Below are 18,650 nucleotides of genomic sequence, written 5' to 3'. Positions count from 1 at the left end.
GACTCTGCAGGACTGTAAAACTACAGTGCAGTTATTACCGCAGCAGCTGTAACATAAACCCACATTTTATAAACCACTCCCCCTCTGCCGTCCCCTTTCACCTCTGAATATTTGACCCCCCGCCGACTCTAGGAGGCACAGGAGCTGCGTTGTTCAGATAATGGAGTTCTCCTCGTGGGCGTGGTGGGCGGCTGAAAGTGTAGCAACAGCAGACACACAGACGTACAGTATCAGCACAGATGCACAAGCAGAGCGGCCTGCAGGCAGGCGGCCAGACGGGCTCGTGTGTGACTTCACACAGCCTCGCTCAACGTGCTCAAAGGTGGATGCGGCAGCACTTACACATTCTCATACAAGCAGGTGCACACAGTCAGAAGGCGCACCAAGACAGAAGGCACAGACTCGGTGTAGCAAATTACGCCACAAGCTATTTACATACTCTGTTACAATATTAGAAATTTGCATTAAAAAAGAGGTTTGGAATAGTTTAATTGAGCATGCGGGAGGAGGAATAATGCATGTTTAAAGAGAGGAAGAGAAACAAAACGGAGGGAAAGCGCTGGAGGGAAAAGCAGGATGGGGAAGAGAACTCCGGTTCCCTGAGAGCTGATAGGAGGCATGAAGAGGGAGAGAGAGATCTAAAGCAGAGTGTTAGCGAACCAGACAGAGATTGTGCCCATTGTGTCAGGAATAATGTGTCCCACACAGCTAAAAGGTTAGCGCTGCAGCCTCAGGCCACTATGACCATTACAATATGAAAGGGCTGAAATCTATGCAGTGAAAAGAGGCACTCAAGGGAGGGGACCCGCCCACGCTCCGGCCCCCCAGGAAGGGTTCTCACTTCCAGGCTTTTTGCCTTTCATTCAGAGAGTAGCCGCGTGACACAACTGTGTTATCAACTTTCAGACTCATCTTGTCAGAAACTGTTCAAACTTTTCTGGGATTACATCACTGTTTGCAGATTTTAGTTGCAAATATTGTGACCCGGTTTAATTAAACTGAGGATTGAGACTCAGACTTACTGCTTTTGGACATCGCTGTGACAACACACAATAATACCGTATAATGAGTCTGGGTCCCCTGTTGAGAATCTAAACCCCTCATTTGGCTCCTGTGCTTATAACTTAATGATGTATGCATCATTTTATCGCCGCTCACTTTGGAGCTTTATTGGATAAAACACAAAGAGGCCTATTTATAGCTCACGTATCACACAGGCAGTGTTATCACTCATATGACAGATATCTGGGAGATGTGTCAAACTAGTCGAGCGCTTTAAGCAGAGTCACAACAAATTGCTTGAAGTACTGATTCAGCCTTTTTAAGCTTTTTGCTTAGTAATCAACTGTTGGAACAACAAAAATGAGTCAGTGTGTATACTGGTATTTTTGCTTAATGTGATATCATTTCTTGAGGTGTCGACAACTGCTTTATTTCTCTCGAATCTCTTAAACCCAGGTCAAAGGTTATGTAAGTCAATAAGCTGATTAGAAGAAGACTTAGAAGACTTAGATTAGAAGACTTGATAACAGTATTGAAATTGTGTTATTAATATTTAGATGTGCAAAGGGGTTTGGACATTTCATCTGCAACAGATTTCAGCTGCAAAAATTTCCAATCTCGAAGGTCTCAGTTTCCTTCTCTTTGGCGCCAACTATGGCGACATTAAGGTAATTGCGGGATCACACTTCCCAGATATCCAGACAGTGCTGCATGTGTGACGTCCACGGTTGGCTCCGGTTGTAACTCTTGATTTTCCTGGCTGACGGTCGCTTTCCTTTTCAGACTGTTTGCTTCATCTGAGCGTCAAATTTGTTTCTTTTTCTTTGGATTTTCACTTACTTTTGAAGTTGTATCTGTAGTCATCCATCTTTTCTTTGTTTGTTCAGCCATAGTAGATTACTGTTTACTCGCAACACTTGCAGAGACTGGAAAAGCAGCCACTTAGCTCCGCCTACCCTCTCGGGCAGACCAACCACTGCTGGCTGATAGAAAACGCGTCACTAACTGGTCACCCAGTCTGTAATACTGCAAATGCAAAGGCTTTCATCAGTGGGCCATAGGCTCAATCACCATTGTGTTACCGCATTCAGATTATCACTTTAATATTTAAACAGGAAGATGTAAACGTATTACTTAATTTGGGTCGACACACATTGCCCCTTACCTTTACTGACCTCCTTAGGACAGGGTTGATGCTTTATCTGTGACTTTATCTGCATTGACCTGAATATAACAAACGTATGATCATTCACTCGTCTCATATAGCTTTGTGCGAGGCCATTTCTCGCATATGAACAGCTTTGTTCCATCGATCCAGCCTCGCTAGAACAAAAGCATGGAGAAGATGAAAAGGCTTTTTGACCCGGCTCTGTTGCTAGGCCTTGTTAAATAGCAGGGGATTTTATTGACTACATTGCAGCAGTGCAGCCACTTACCCAAGCCGGTTGTCCAGGCATTGACAGCTCCACTGTAGGACAAGTCTCCACTGCCCAGGTGACCCAGAGGAACGCCAGCATGTCAACATGGGTGACAGCTGGTGTGTAGAAGTGTGTCCATACTGTGGGTGTGTGTTATAGCAGCCATGGTCGTCCACACACATGCCTGTGGGTGTGTGTGTCCCTGCAACAAGAAATCGATAAACCCTGGGGTTAATAGTGAGGAGGAACTGGCTCACCAGCTCTACTAACAAACATCAGACTGTTAGCATAACCTCAGTCCCCCCGTCTCCCCATGGAAATCCACTGGCATTGATTATAAACCTCACACTGCAGTTCAGTCTAGTCTCACTGGCTTACCGCTGGCTTTATGAAGCCACTATCGCTCTGTCACTCCGGTACAGCAGATTTAGGAGTTAACCCTCCAAAATCTGAATAAACCAAGGACAGAGGGACAAAGGCAGAGAGGGGATTAGACTGAAATCCAGTTTAAAGTCAGTGTTTCCTGCAGCAGGGTGGCACTGTGAGCTTGTGAGTCTTTGTCCTCGAGTCGGGAGGAGCCGGTTTTAAACCCCCGTGGTGGCTCATTACCATCGTGTTTTTCTTGTGTTGGTCTGAAGCAGATATTCACGGTTATGGAAAGTTCAATGACTGTAGTGTTAGTGTTAGTTACGTCTCCTCTCGTTGTTCCTCCTCTACTCTGCTAATCAGGAACAGAATGCTGTAGGAGCCCGATTTGTCAACAGAGCTGTCAGTCATGAGGCCACACCCCCTTTTTTATAGCACCAAATAACTAATTAAAAGTAAACTTTTGAGAATAATGAACACCTGGACAAGAAGTAACTATAATGACAGAAACAATGTTTGAGAAAGATGTATTTGATTTTATAGTTTGACTCATGTCCCATCTGTTAACATGGAGGAGGCGTGCTTTGTGACCTGTACTGCAGCCAGTCAGCAGGGGGCAATAGAGAGGATTTGGTTTCACTGTTAGGGAGCTGAGTTTCACAGTAACAAAGAAACAGTTTTTGGGGACAGTAAAACTTTAAGGAACGTGGAGCAGATCAGCTTTAGCATCAATTGGAGTCATGTGTCTCGTCTCTCGTATGAATGAAGTTCAATCTTCACTCTTCTTTAGCTCTGTTTGGTTCTCTATATAGAGTCAGAAAGCTGTGCCATAAACCCAAAACTGGGGTATATTTGTCTGCGATATTAGTCTACATGTTTCATCTTCAACGATCAATAAAGAGAGAGCTTGAAATTTTGGAAGATATGCCAGAACCTTGCCAGAACTTTGATACCTTTGATGTTCTGCATCAGCTAATGGGGATCCTAATAAAGTCCTAAATCCTTAATTGGTCGCTGGATGATGGGTACATACCGTGGACCTCACAGGTTCCCAATCAGTTCCTTTGAAGGATGTGAGTTGGCGAGCAGACACTGTGGGGGTTGAGCTGTAGGAGGCCTGAATGAGTGCAGTGACAGCATACGGGAGAGAGGACTGACGTGACGTGTAATTAGAGCTCCTTTTTCTTTCGCCAGTTAAGTGAAATTTAGTTCAGAAGTGGTGTAAGGACAAAGCCAGGACTTGTTCTCTAGTTGAAAGAGAATATAAGCAGTTTTTAGTCAGGGAACATCAACTTCTGTCACGCTGTGTAATTACTGTTTATCCAACTTGTTTTTATCATTTTACAACAAACTTTGAATGGCCCAAAATTAAGTGGTTTTCAGCCTACAAAGACCTCCCGCATGAAAATGACAAGAACATGACGATGAAGAGCGAAAAGTGGAGTCTTTTTATTTCCTCTCTATAGAAAGTAGAGTGTTGGATAAGCTGATATAAAAACTCAGCTAATACTCACTCCCAACTTGTCAAATATGGCAGCTTTGTCTGTGGCCCAAGGCTTCAAAATATGGTGCTGTAGGTCCCCCATCAAGTCAGGTGACAGGAGAAGTGCAAAAGTCAGCTTAGTAGAGATGGATCAAACAAACACTTTCACTCAGGAGACTGGGGTCTCAATTCCTGTGTGAAACCAGTCGTTAATGGTGAAATTTGATCGTTAGTTATGTACCTACGTACACATGTTGGACCTTATTTAAACCCAAACCATGGTCTTTTTCCATTTTATCCTGGTGCAACATTAACTATGTGTTAATTATTATTCCCTGTCCAAAAATCATAAAATGTGCAATGTTTCTCAACAACTTTTATTTTGAAAGCCAAACCAGACTTTGCATCGATATCAGTGATACGGTGAGTTAGAGCTCTACACAAAACTGACACTCACACAGTTTCTGTGTTGTAGAGCCACTGAACAAGCTGCCCTGTCTGACAAGTTAAGAACACGTTGAAAAAAACATTTTGATGAACAAGCAGAAACTTTGAACAAAACAGAGAAAGACCTGTGCGTGTGTCAGTGTCAACACTTTTTTGCTTCAGGCAAAATTAGGACTTTAAATTTCAGCAGATCATCCACACAGTAAAAGAATAATAAGCATCTAAAGATTTCTTTTCATCGTCACATCTCATTGAATCAGTCTGACTGAAGCAGACGGCCGCTCCTTTTAGTGTGGAAGAAGCGTAAAATGATGCGTCCTTGAGCGCGCACAGAGCCTGAAGCAGAAAGCCTGGGTCAACGGAGAACGTTCATAACCACCTTTGTGATACCTGATACCTCTAACTGGGTCTTGAGGCTTTAAAATATCATACATTTTAAACCCACCAAACGACCCACTTCTAACATTTTAGTCCCGTCTCGCCTCGTGAGTTTTATTATCAGTGATCTATTTTTAGCTCGTCACCGTCTCGTCTTTGTCACGGAAAAATGATCGTTGTCGAACATATTTACCACTGTTCAGCAACTATTGAACAACCGTTAACAAACCGTTAAAGTTTTTGTACAACCTTCCCTTCCATTGTTATGGTATTATCCTATATGTTATTATTGGTAGCCATTAAACTTGTGTTTATTTGTTTGTCCATGTTTAAATGTGCACATACTTATTTAGCTTCCTCAACTCTAAAGAATGAAAAAAAGTCTTCTGTAAAAACAGGCTTATCTTGGTCTGCCAGCTTAGTTCACCATAAGCCTCCGAGCATGGAGAATAAGACGGGAGGAGTGGATCTTCAAGGTTTCTCTCTCTGTTTCCAGCCTCTGCCTCGGCCTCGCTGACAGCTGGAGTAAAGTCTTAATGCACGAGGCCACGCTTGCACTTGTCGTTCCAATGTGATTCCTGCAGATTTGGCCATAAACATTTGATGCTGTGCGTCTGTGTTGATGCATGTCCACGCTCGGCCTGTCAGCGCGTGATACACGTCCCCTGTTGAAGGTTTACTTTTGATTCATGTTTCCTCTCTTCATATACTTAACATGGCAACAGTTCTGCCCTAGAACATCGAACCTACTCTGCGATGAATTCAGGTCAGAGGAGCTGGGTTTCCAAGAATGGATTTTTATGCTACTTGCGATGAAAAATGCAAAAGGTGTGAATGAAAACAGGAAGTTTGAGAAGGGTTTTCTCAAATTAGCTCAGATTTTCTTTTCACCAAAATATTTTTCTCCAGAAAATATCTGTAAATGTTGCCACGTATTGATGTTTTTTAAAATGTGGTGTTAGATGTAAAAGTATTCATGCTGGATTGAGGACATTTATTTATTGAGTCTTGTTTTTTGGGGTTTTTTTTCTAATATTTCATTATTTATTTGTATTTGTTTTTACTATTTTTCACACATTTTCCCATATTTTCATACAGAAGTCTTAAGGTAAAGGTCCATTTGTCCCTCTAGTTTTAGCTGTTTTTGGGATGAAAGTAAAAATAGGTCTGCAGGGGCAGTTGTACTCTGTAATTAAGCTTTATTTATCAAGCACTTTTAAAAAACACCAGGTTACAAAGTGCTTCACAAGCACGGGAATAAAAACATGTAAGCAAAAACAAAAGGCAAAAATCACAAAAGTTAAACAAGGCAAAAAGAAGTAAAACGAGTCCAGAGAGTCAGGGCTACAACAGCAAATGCACATTCTCCTTTTGTTCTAGTGTTAGAATATGGGATGGATAGAAGGCCGAGGTAAGATGATCGGAGTGGACGAGAGGTAGAATATGGAACGAGGAGGTCTGAGTTGTAACTGGGGGCGAGGTCAGACGGCTGGTTCTAGTTAATAATCTGGCTGCTGCATTTTGAACTAACTGTAAACGATTGAGAGATGATTGGCTGAGGCATGTGTAAAGGGAATTACAATAATCTAGGCGGGAGAAAATAAAAGTGTGAATTAAAAGCTCGAGATCTGAAGAGGAGAGTATTGATCTGATTTTTGCAATATTTCATAGCTGCAGGAAGCAGGACTGGACGAGCTCAGTGATACGATGGTCAAAAGACGGTATACTGGTCAAAGATTATTCTGAGATTCTTAGCCGTACGTTTGATATCTTCAACTGCGGTGGTGAAGTTATCAGGTCCAACTAAAAGTTTTATCAGGATTTAAATGGAGAAATGGCGTAAACAATTATTTGGACAGTTGGTTTTGCGAAGAAGTAAACTTGAGTATCATCGGCATAACAGTATACATCATGAAATCGGGTAAACAAATTACAGAGAGGAAGCATGTATAGTGAGAATAGGATTGGTCCAAGGACCGAACCCTGTGGTACTCCGCACAGCAGAGGTGCAGATGCTTATTAATGCAGGCTTAAAATATCTGTTACTCAAATATGAGTTAAGGCTGTTCCAGAAATGCCGACCCAGTTATGTAACCCATCAAGTAAAAATGGCATGATTGATGTCGAAGCCACCAGGCAAAGAAAAAGAAAAGAAAACCCCTTAAAAAAATAATGTAACCGGTTTTTGGTGATTATTGCTTTAAAAACATTAACCCCTCTTATTTTCTCTCCTCCCTCTCTCACATTCTCACCCGCTGCAGGTGCCTCTCCTGCGTGAACGGAAACTTCCCCTGCCACTGGTGCAAATATCGCCACATGTGCACACAGGATGCCAGCGACTGCTCTTTCCAGGAGGGACGAGTCAACACCTCGGAGGTGAGGGTGTGAGCGAGCACATCCTGGAGCACATGTGGTTAAACATTCTCACATAAAGAAACACAGATTCAGAAGCACAGAAATACAAAGCAACACATGAATACATTTACTGGTATTAATGGATGTGCACACACTTACACAGTTTGTATGGTGGCAAAGTAATGCTGCGAGTGCAGCTGGGACCTGTAAGCAGTCGAGTGTGTGTACGTGCATGTGTGTATGAATGAATGCGGCTCTGAGTGGCCCAGCAGCAGCTGTTGTACTCCAAGCAGTGCTGGATTTATTCACTTATAAACAAGTCGGGGTGAATGAGTATGCAAATGACGGTGCATGCTATCGACCCAAATGATATTTGCATGAAAACCCTCAACTATCAATGAGCCGTCTCGCTATCACAGTCCCTTCTCTCTCTGTCGAAGTCACTGATTCTCATTGTCTCTCGAACCAACACAGAAATTCGCACTTAAGAACAATTCAACTTTTGTGGCTTCAGGAAGTTGAACTAAACACCAAACCAGCTTCTCTTCAGCTTTGTCTCAAGTTTAGAATCAATTAGACATCTACAGACAGACGACTATTTGGAGGACATTTTTGGGGGGGTAATTTTTGTCTCATTTCTCTTGTCTCAATTGTTTTTATAATCTCATTCTCCATTTTACTTTAGGGGCGGATATGTTGAAACTATACTGGCAGTGAAAATAAAATACACAACTTAAACGACTAAATGGTGTGGGTACACGTGTGGGAATTATCTGTTAGGTGTGCAAGTGTGCCTGCGTGCATCTGTTCCTGTGTCTTATTGCTCGGGCTGCCCTGGATTAACATTTTCCTAGTTGTTGATAGTTTAAACAAGACAGAAGATAAGAATAGAAGTTTCGGTCATGAACGTTTCGTTCAAAAATAACTAATCTTTTTAGTGAACTGAATGATCCGTTCGATTCCATGCATTGATCCTCTCCTGCCGTTCATTAAATTCTCTCTCGCTTGATGTTAACGTCCAACAGAATTGTGTCTGACTCTGCTCTGCTCGCGGCTCCCCAACCCCTACCTCTACCCTTAGAAAACCAGACTGGTTGATGTTAGCACGGCCTTTTGGCGGAGGGCTGTATGTATCAAATGACCGTGTTATTGGTTAGGAGAACTACGGAACGTATCACTTGACCGAATGCGTCTCTGTCTCACTCACTCGTCCGCTGAATGAGAATGGTCCTCGTGAATGACACGATCCGATTACGAACGAAAGTGGGGCGGAAGTATCTCAGGCGTGCATACAGAGCCAGTTCACAGATGTTTAAATCACTGACAGATGTACAAACTAAATTACGTTAATTTATTTAGAAATTATAACATCAGAAGGTTTTGCAATGGACAAGTTGGGCTAAGTAACTGTTGTATCGCGATGATTTTCCGAGAAGACCGGAGAATGCAACGGGAGCCGTCATCGTTCATAAAGTGAGAGTGAGGAAGGAGCGAGCGAGTTGTCTCTTTGTCGTTACGGGTAAACCTGAAATGAACGACTTGGTGAACGAATCTCATTAACTAATCTTGCAGCTGAACGAGATTTGAAGATCCAAAATCACTGCAGAGACCCAAAACTGCCATCTCTAGTTACAGAGCTGAAAGGGAATGTGATAGGTAATATTATTGATACAGTGCTACATGTCAGAGACTGCTAACAATAATGCTAGAAAGGTAATGATTCTGAATGTTTCAGAACAACCATCGAGGAGACTGAAGTTTGATTTTAACTCAGTGTAACATCGTCCCTCTCCAGCTTCACTCCCTGTGAACTGTAGTTTAAAGACTGCAGGTTTATTTAGGCTGGTTCAGTTACCTTTAGCCTGGCTCATAGCTGCAAACAACCTAACTGACTTACCAGTGAAGGAATATTGTGAGACCTTGTGGAGTGGGTGGGATCACTAGGTAGAGGGAGGTAGGGGGGGATATCACTTGACTCCACACACCCTGTCATCACATGTTACACCCTCCTGTAAACACACCAGGCTGACATCCACCCTCCTCTTGTTCCGAGAGCCTCGTCAATCCAGCCTTTTAGTTTTTTATCTTTCCCGTTTTTTTTTTCCCTCTGATGCACTCTGTCTTTTGGTGCAGCGTTGCCATGGTTACCAAGACACTTTGAATGTCTGGAAAGGGTTTGCTGAATTTTGATAGACGCACACACACTTAACTGTGCCATCATCACATCCTGACATGTATTGTTGTTATTAAGACAGCAGGCGCTGGCCTTTTGTGATGTTTTGATGTATCCTTATGTTCTTTTTGTGTCAATGAGTAGGTAATATTTGGACCAGTGCATATACACACGTAAATGTGATGCTGATATTTTCAAACTAAAGCCATGTCTTACTTACTCAGGTTCTAAAAGTTTCATAATTGTCGCTCCCGTAGATTGTTTCAGCCACTAATTGAGAAATGGGCTGTAATGGCTGCATGGCTGATCAAAATAAGTCAATAAAAAGTGTTTTTTTCCTCTGACAGATACAGTGTTAAATTTGGCAGCTAATGTAGATTTAGTCTTGAAACGAAAATCCTTTTTAGTTTTGGCCACATTTTAGTCATTTTTACCCTCTATAGTTTCAGTCAAAACATTTTAGTCCAGTTTTAGTCAATAAAAAGTCATTACTTTAGTCATCCATACAGGAAAAGAACGATGAGGACACAGCATCTAAAGATTACTTTTCATCACTGTTTCTCATGTAAACAGTCTGACTGAAGCAGGCAGCCGGTGATCGCTCCTTTTTGTGCAGAAGAAGCATCAAATGGCGCAAAAAAAATATGCCACTTTTTCACAACCACCTTCGTGATACCTGTTATCTCCACTGGGTTACCACAGGAATTCATTGCTTGTATTATGACAGGGGAAAATATGCACATTTAATGTCCGACAGCCACCACTTACAATTTAGTCCCGTCTCGTCTCGTTAACGAAAACAAAACATACGTGTTGTCAGAGTTTTTATTATCGATGATCTATTTTTAGCTCATCAACGTCTCTTCTTCGTCACGGAAAAATGATCATTGACAAACATTTTTCATCATTATTTTTGTAAATGAAATTAACACTGCTCAGATAGTTTTTATTATTATTAAGTGTCTCAAAACATTAATGAAGGAATCCCTAAAGTTAAAGAGCAAGATGCTTTTTTAGGAAGCAGAATCAGGCATTGCATTTCTCCAGTCATTGCTCCTCTAGCTACCAAACTCCATTGACAAAAACGGTAATTTTACTGACAGAACATGGGAGGTGCTTGTTTAGCACTTTATTGCTTTTATGTTACTGCGTGTTTTGCCAGGTTAAAATACTGCTTTTCAAAATGGAGTCTGGTTGTCTTCTGTTAGTATCTTTTCTGTAATGTTGTCAGACACTTTGTGTAAAAATCTGAGACTTGTAGAGAGCGTGCTTTGATTAGGCAGCTGCCGGTTGAAGCTATCTGCTGGAGCATTTCCAGCAATTAATCTTTAGACTCCAAAATGTGTAAAAATAGAGCCGAGGTTTAAGAATACCAGCATCCGCCTTAAAGCTAACAGCAGTAGTTTTGTCGTCACACATTTATCTCCTCCAGCCTTGATTTTGTTCCAATTTGCCAGTTCGTAGCTCTGGCTGAAAGCAATATTGCCCATCTCCGCTGCCTGAAAAAGTTTCCCCCCTGTGTCATTAGCAGTAGGATGCCAAAGTGATTGAATTCACACTACACTGGTTATCTTCCCAAAAGGCATTTGTCATATTTCCTGAGGCTGACTTCACTTCATATCTGATAAAATTCATAGCATCTGCGAATCTGTGCCACAGGTCTATCACAAAAATACACTTTATTCTTCAGTGTGTACACAGATAGAAAAGTAGTGAATAAATTGCGCCCTCTTAAAGTAAATATAATTTAGTGGTGTCACTTCCTGGATATGTAAATGTATATAAATCAGCTGTGTTGTGACAGCAGATAAACAGAGAGGCCTATTAGGGGCGACCAGGCAGAAAATTGCCAGAGTCGGAGAAACACTTGAGAAGGCCGTGAACAGAAATGTGTATAAACACAAACAATGAGGGAAACAAACACAAGGACAAACAAACAAATTCGCTCCGCATCGGTGAATTCCAGCGTTGGGCTGATGGAGCCGACTGGGGCGACGCCGGGACCGGGTTCACTCTCAGATGAGTTAGGTGAAAAAAGAGACAATATAATAACCAACAGGAAACGTAATAGAAAAAGTCTTTTGTGTGCGTATATCTCCCTGTATACAAGCTTACCTTCTTATACCTCTTAGCGCGTTGACGGCGGTTTTTCCGACCCGGGAAGACTTGCTAATAGATCTGCCGATTGTCTCGTTTCCCATTGCCAGTGAAGTATACTCCTTTTGGTCTCTTTTCTGCTGCGTCACCGTCTGACGCCACAAACGCGCCCGAAACAGGGTTAGTAAACAGTGAAGATGTTACAGTGGTTAGGTCTTTACTGTATCTATTACTCATTCAGTCTGTTTATCAAACTCGCGCTGCTCGGACGGAGACGGGCAGAATTTGTAGCTGAGATAACGAGGAGTCGCAGAAGTTACCGACGGAGCATAGCATCGTGCCGGAAAGGGGGCGGAGATTAGAGTGTCGACATTGGGTTTTGTGCTCCCATCGATGCCAACCGGAGCCGAGGCGATAATTACCCGGGTCTGAATGCTGATTGTAACCGTTCCCATTAAGCAAAAAAGGCAGGTGTTCGTGGAACGACTTTATCCTCTGCCTTGTTAATTAAGCCGTTCATTCATTGTGTATGGGGTTGCTTTTTACTCTCGATATTTCATGTCCCACAAATTAATTAATGCAACACTTGATTGACAGCAGAGAGGCAAAATGGCTGCCGAGTAACAGCCCCAGATGGGAGCTTTGACAGGAAGTGAATAATTTTTCTTTTGTGCGTGTGTGTGTGAGTGTGAGTGTGCGTGTGCGTGTAAATCGCAACAACTCCATCACACATCAGTTTTGTCATTAGCTGTGACCTGAGCTTCGAGTTATTTATGAGTTATAATCAATCATTTTGCCTTCACATATTGTTAAAAGTATCAAAAACTGATGCTGCAAAAACAAAAGCAGGAGCCAAGTAAACTACACAAGCAATTGTTCTTTTTCTCTATTTATTTATTCATGCATTTTAGGAAAATACACTTTGTAGTGGGTGTGAATTTATGTAGGTCTGATGTATTCATTAAGACGCTGCCTGAGTGAAGTCATCTGAATCTGTCAGAAGTGCTCATTATGAGCCGCAGCTTGTTCTGCATCAGCCGCTCTGAAACAGTTTATTTAACTATCCAGGCGCTGACCTTTTCAATATGTGAAACTGCAACTCACCAACTCTGAGTGTTCTCTGCCTCGTATTTCTTTCTGCCTTCTTTCCTACATCCTTTGTAGTTTGCTTTTCTCCTTTTTGTCTCCTTTCATCCTTCCTATCCCATCTTTCTCTTCTCCTTCTTATTTGTCCTCCCTCCTTTCTACTCTTTCTCTCCTTCCTCCTTCTTACCACTCTCCCCCTCTTCTAGAAGCCTGACCTCCTTACACTTAGTAAAACACAGTAGGTCCATGATGCATTGCTGCTGCCCGGGGAATTAAGCTGGTGGCTTTGTAGCCTAGCCTCATTGATAATCATTAGCAGGCTGTGTTCGTCTCCAGATGAACAGAAGGTGAATATAGATATGTGGATCAGCGTTAGCCTTCGTGCTGCTAATTAGAGGATGAATCACCATGATGAGTGAGTTGGTTAGACGCTCGTGTGTGTCTGTCAGGTCACCTCGCTGCTGCGGGCCACCAGCCAGCGGACTCCCACAGTATCACTGCTCAAAGACTACCACGCACCTCGCCAGCCAGTTCCGTACGGGGGTTTCATTTCTGATCTCCGACCCCCTTTCCTCTTGTTCGCCCTCTCCCTCATTCCTTCAACAAGTCAATTAGCAGGAGCCAGACACCCTCTGTGTTTGTCTCTCAGCTGAGGGCGTCAGAGTTACAGCTGGCTCTCCATTGTTGCTGGTTGCTCGAGCTCAGGCTGGTACACAGCTCCGAGTTGCCCAGCTCGGGGGCTCTGGGGCTGGCACAGAGCAAGCTTCCCCTCTCCCTCTGGGTCTCTCTGGCTGGGGGAAGCTGCCTGCCACTGATAGACTCAGCTGTGTGTGTGCGTGTGTGTCGCTCACATGTGTGTTAATTATTCAAAGTGTATTAAAGCTTAAAGATGCATCTCCAGATGCCTCTCTGATCGTTGGCGTGTTTAATGGAGAGAGACAGATGAGATGAGAAGCGAAAGGTGGAGCATCCACAAAAGCTAATGGGAGGAGGGCGGCAGTGGCCTAGTTGTTAGAGAAGAGGCAAGCTTGCTTAAACAACCAGGGGCTTCATTTATAAAACTATGTGCACTCCGTACATAAAAAATGTGTTTTTCAAAGAATAACTCTTGCAGAGACACGAGTGCACTTCCCATTTTGGATGTTCCTTTGAACAAAAATGAGTCATCGTGTAATTCTGTGCACAAATCTCACATCTGGCACCCTCAGTTCCGTAGTTAATTAAATACATATCCACTGACATTACCTCTGATAACACTTTTTGAAGCTGAAATTCAAAAACAGAATATAAGTGGAGGAGCCACCAGGAGACAAAGCCTGATGTGTTTTTAACTGTTTTTTTCTAGAGAAGGTCAGAGGTCACGGTAAGATGCCTCTTATTAAGTTTGTGTTAGGAAGCTGAGAATTGTGGTGACGAATTGTTCTTTGTATTGCTTTAAGGGGCTTCCTTTATATTTGAACCCGTGCCCTATTTTATTTTTACATGTTTTGCATTGATGCTAACAGAATTTGACCTTTTTGATCAGGAAAGATAATTTTTTAAACTAATAACAGCTGTTAGCTGCATCACTTTTTAAGTACACCAGACTCTGTTGACAAAAACAGTGATTTTACTTCACTTAAAACATCGATGATTTTGGCGTTTTAAAGGTTAGCTTGGATCCAACACAACACAATACTACAAACAGACAAAATAAGGCAGCAGTAGACCAGCAACTGTGGGGCTCTCGTGGAAAAATGAGTGTATTTGTCAGTGCAATCTCGTGACTTTGAGGCAGGTGATGTAACGACCACCTAGCGTTAAAAAAAAGTTCCGTCTCTGTGGGGATCCTTTCTGTAATGTTGGCAGCCACTTTTAATTGTAACATACTTTTGCTTGGTGCATTTGCCAACATGATTGGGTTGCAGCCCTGACAGATTTTGCACCTGCTGAATGGAGCGATGTTTAAAACTTTTCCAACCCTTTTTGCATTTGGCATAAAACATGTAAAAATAGGACCTAGGTATAAAAGTACTGAAATTCTGGTTTGTTATATCAGATTGAATTGTTGCCATAAATATTGAAAGAAAAGATACAGAGAAAATTGAATTTAGGAAGTGAATTATGAAATATAGGAGACAGACAAAGGAAGTAGAAGGCTGATAAAGTAAGCAGAATTAATGATTAGAAAAAGAGCAGAAGACTGAACAGAAGAAGAGGAAGGAGCGAACGGGGTAATAAAAGGAGTAGAAGGATGAAGGCGTTGCAGGAGGATGTAAGAGATGTTTAACCATTCAGGAGATGAAAGGATACCAGAGGGTCGTGACACCGCCCGTGCCTCATGTCTCCTTAGCATCTACTTAATAATTCCATATCATTTAGTTAATGCTTTCTGCTCTACTTTCCTGTTTCCTAGAAGCTCGTGTGCTGAAAGTCATTGCATTGCATCATGTATGTCTGCTGACATAAACAGGAAATATTCAAATGTCACTGATGATTAAGTCCCAGAGGATTCTTAGATGTTTTTTCATCCTATATCGTCATTACAGATGGTTTCATTTTTTTCTCATGACTTTGCAGCACAGATTTAATATATTTTAAAGATAATAAACTGTTCCTGATGAATGTATGAATATATTCGGCGTCTATGATGACATGTTCCGCTGTTTCTCGTCTGACCCAACTTCTCTTACCCACTGAAGGCTTAATAAACTTCCCTCCACTGTTGCACTGAAGGCACATGGGTAATCATACGTGGGAAATTAGTTTTGAAAGAGTTTTGATGGTGCTCATTGTCTCGCTGGATGAATTTAATGGCCATCAAACTTTTGAGTGGTGCTCTGAGGAGGAGGGACAGGGGAATTAACTGTGCTATCAATGCTCTTCAGTCCATTGTTCTACGCTAACATACTAGATCAGACATATGCAGAGCAAACGACCAGATTTGATCGTCTTTTATTCTTAAAATTGATTCATTAAAGGTGAGTGTCAGTTTTTGTTCTACTTCTGCTGCTGTCCCAACTCATCTCTACATAGAAATGTAGAATCTGTAGGCAGGGATGTGGATTTTTAGGGCTGGTGTTGTGGTTTCCGTTTGAACTACGCTTGCAGTCTGAGTAATATTGACCAATCATGTATCAGCAGGCTGCGGCGTATGCAGGAAAAACAGACAGGCGGAACGTAAAGCGCTGTAATGACATCGTGGCTCCCATCAGCGTCATTTACCATCTTATTAATCTCTATAAACAGACATCTGCATGCTAACAGCTAACAATCCAAAAATTCAACTTGAGATAAATCTCCTTGACTCTGGACTGCACCCTCAAAAGCATCAGAAATGATTGCTCTGACTGCCGTTCAACAAACGAGCATTTTAAAAGTAGTTTTCCTCTCCTCTTGAGGACAGACCTGACAAAGCCTAATTTTTACTTTATACTAATCTGCATCATGATGTTAAAATTTTGGCAAAGGTAAGACCCGTTAATTAAAGTCAATCACAAGAATCACAGTTATTTTTCTGTAACAAGGCAGCACGCGGAAAAGGAAGTCTTGACTGGAAGTTGTTTATCGCTAACCGCTGGCTACTCGCCCGGCACGTTCGACGTTATCCCCAGAAGCTATATCGCCATCAGACTGTAGCCGATGGGATCCGAGATCGTCCCTCAACAAATATAACATGAAGCTCAGTTTACGTGTCACAAGCATTAGCCTATAGCTCAGCCTGCGCTATTGACACTGTATAATATAATTTAATTTTCATTAGAAATAAGAATCCACTGTTTTAGGAGCTTGACGCACACAGAGACCAAAAGACAGGCTTCAAGTTTGAACCATAAAAAATGTATCTGCAGGAAGTTCAGGAACTCTTTTTTGCTGGAAGGACTGCCTTATTTATGTTTAGTTCCATGAATCTTTCGTCAAGTGTCACAAGTGGAAAGAAGCAGCCATTTCATAGATTCCCCCTCGGACACACGTTGTCATAGCTCCATTTTCTACTGCGTTCTCAGGTTGGCTTTGTTGTTAATGACTTCAGAGAAGCAGTGATATTCCTTTTAGTGTGTGACAGCAAGTTCCTCTGGAGGTAGGATCAAAGGTCAAAAGTTTCCTTGATTAAAAAGTTTGCTAAAGATATCAGAAGAAGGAAAAATGAATGGCTGTTTCTGCGACTTCTGATGAAGCTGTGATGAACTCAGGACATTGTTTATGTTCATACATTCATGTGAGTGACAGAATCTCAGTGCATAACTGTGTTTCATCTTTACCGCATCACCCATCTCTCTCCATACTCCCTACGGTGGAGGGCTGCTAGGAGTGGGTGGACACTCCAAAGGGCTTCTAACAGAGTTCAAAGTGTCTTTTATCGAACAGAAGAGCTCCTGGTGCAGTGCCATGGGGGGCGCCTGCCCTCCTTCCACCTGAGACTCCGACTGAGGAACTCAGGTCATTTGAGCGAAGTAGATGAAAAGTTTTCTTGCTGAAACGAAGCACAGGGGATGAGTCACAAATGTAGAATAAAAGATGAAACAGGTCTCGTAAAAGGGAAGCTTTCAAAAGTTTCTGCCCCAGTGAATTTGCATACTAGACACTGCGATAGCGTTTGTTGTGAAGTTGGCTGTGTTGCTTAAAGTTTCCGACCTAGAACCTTTGGGAGCAAGATACTCATTCTCTGGTCCCATAATGGAGGAAATAAACCCAAATACATGAAGGCAGATGATGGGGAAATCAGTACATTCACCATGGGCTTTCATTCTGACCTTGAAAGGTTGACTGAGACTTTGTTGGGTCGCTGAAATCTCTTATTATTCTCTGGGTCATGGGCTAAACTGGGTTGAGTCTGTTTTTGGGCGGTTCCCACATGGCAGAAAGCACATTTTCCTCTTATAAGAAGAAACCAAATTCATCAAATTTTCATCCTGCGGGCTGAAAAAAGAGAACATGGGGACGTATTTAGTGAAGCCATCCTGAATAGCTTCTCGTTATCTGTCATGTATCTACAGTGTCACCCTCAGACATACACACTCACAGACAGACTGGGTATTTTTAGAGGATCCTATCGATCCACTCGCTGATGCTTATCTGCTACATCCTCCTCCTCTATGACCACCGAGTCCTGATAACATCTAGATACACACACTATCACAGCTGGGCATCAGAGATACCATACAGGGCAATGCTCTTCTAATGGAGACACGTGTGATGAGTCAATGGATTAGGCATCTTTTCCCAGCAGGTACAGACCGTATCTCTCTTGTAGCTTGATCGCATACTTCAAAGTTTAAGTGTTGAACAAATATAGACTTGGCTTAAATAAGATTTAAAGATGCTATTATACTATTATTAATATTATATATCTCAGCGTTTTCCCTCTTTTGGGAGGCAGAAGATTGGGTTTTGTTAAACTTCAGAGGGTGTGCAAGTGGACGTCACCACTGTGACATACCCCATTGGTTTGTGGACTACTGTTTTGAAGCCTAGCGCTTGGCACTTTGGCTGCGGCCATATTGTTGTTGTTGTTTTTTCCGAGCATCTTGGATTCAAAAGTGAGTCCAATGCTGATGTACCGTAAACAGGGGGCATATAGACTAACCAACTGAAGCGTCTCAGGGGATTGATAACGAGCAAAACATTCGAATCAGGTGTGTCAGAGTACGGAGAAACCTGAAACATGCAGGAAGGTAGCTCTCCAGGAGCAGGGCTGGCCACCCCTGGTCTAGGGCTTGTAAAGGCTCAGAGATCCTAAAGACTAAACTGCTCAAACTCATGTACATAGTAAACCCATCTGCGAGCAGTACACACTCCACATATCAAAGTATTGAAATTATTCTGCAGCCACAAGGCTCACAAGAGTACAGCACACCCCGGCTGC

General features: G+C 42.3%; 1 protein-coding gene across 1 annotated transcript in view; it reads left to right on the top strand.

Moving 5' to 3' along the window:
* Window positions 1–18,650, top strand: part of LOC138590044 (plexin-A1-like) — a 294,703-nt gene that overhangs the window by 171,211 nt on the left and 104,842 nt on the right. The window contains exon 9 of the mRNA XM_069660575.1: window positions 7,356–7,470. Within this exon, the coding sequence (XP_069516676.1) occupies window positions 7,356–7,470 (115 nt within the window). The remainder of the gene's footprint in view (window positions 1–7,355; window positions 7,471–18,650) is intronic.

The sequence above is a fragment of the Semicossyphus pulcher genome, unplaced genomic scaffold (genome assembly GCF_022749685.1).
Source record: "Semicossyphus pulcher isolate SPU_LCO1_2020_fin unplaced genomic scaffold, fSemPul1.0.p SCAF_13, whole genome shotgun sequence".
Classification (NCBI taxonomy): Eukaryota; Metazoa; Chordata; class Actinopteri; order Labriformes; family Labridae; genus Semicossyphus; species Semicossyphus pulcher.
The sequence above is the reverse complement of the archived record's forward strand: the minus strand, read 5'-3'. Positions and strand labels throughout refer to the sequence as shown.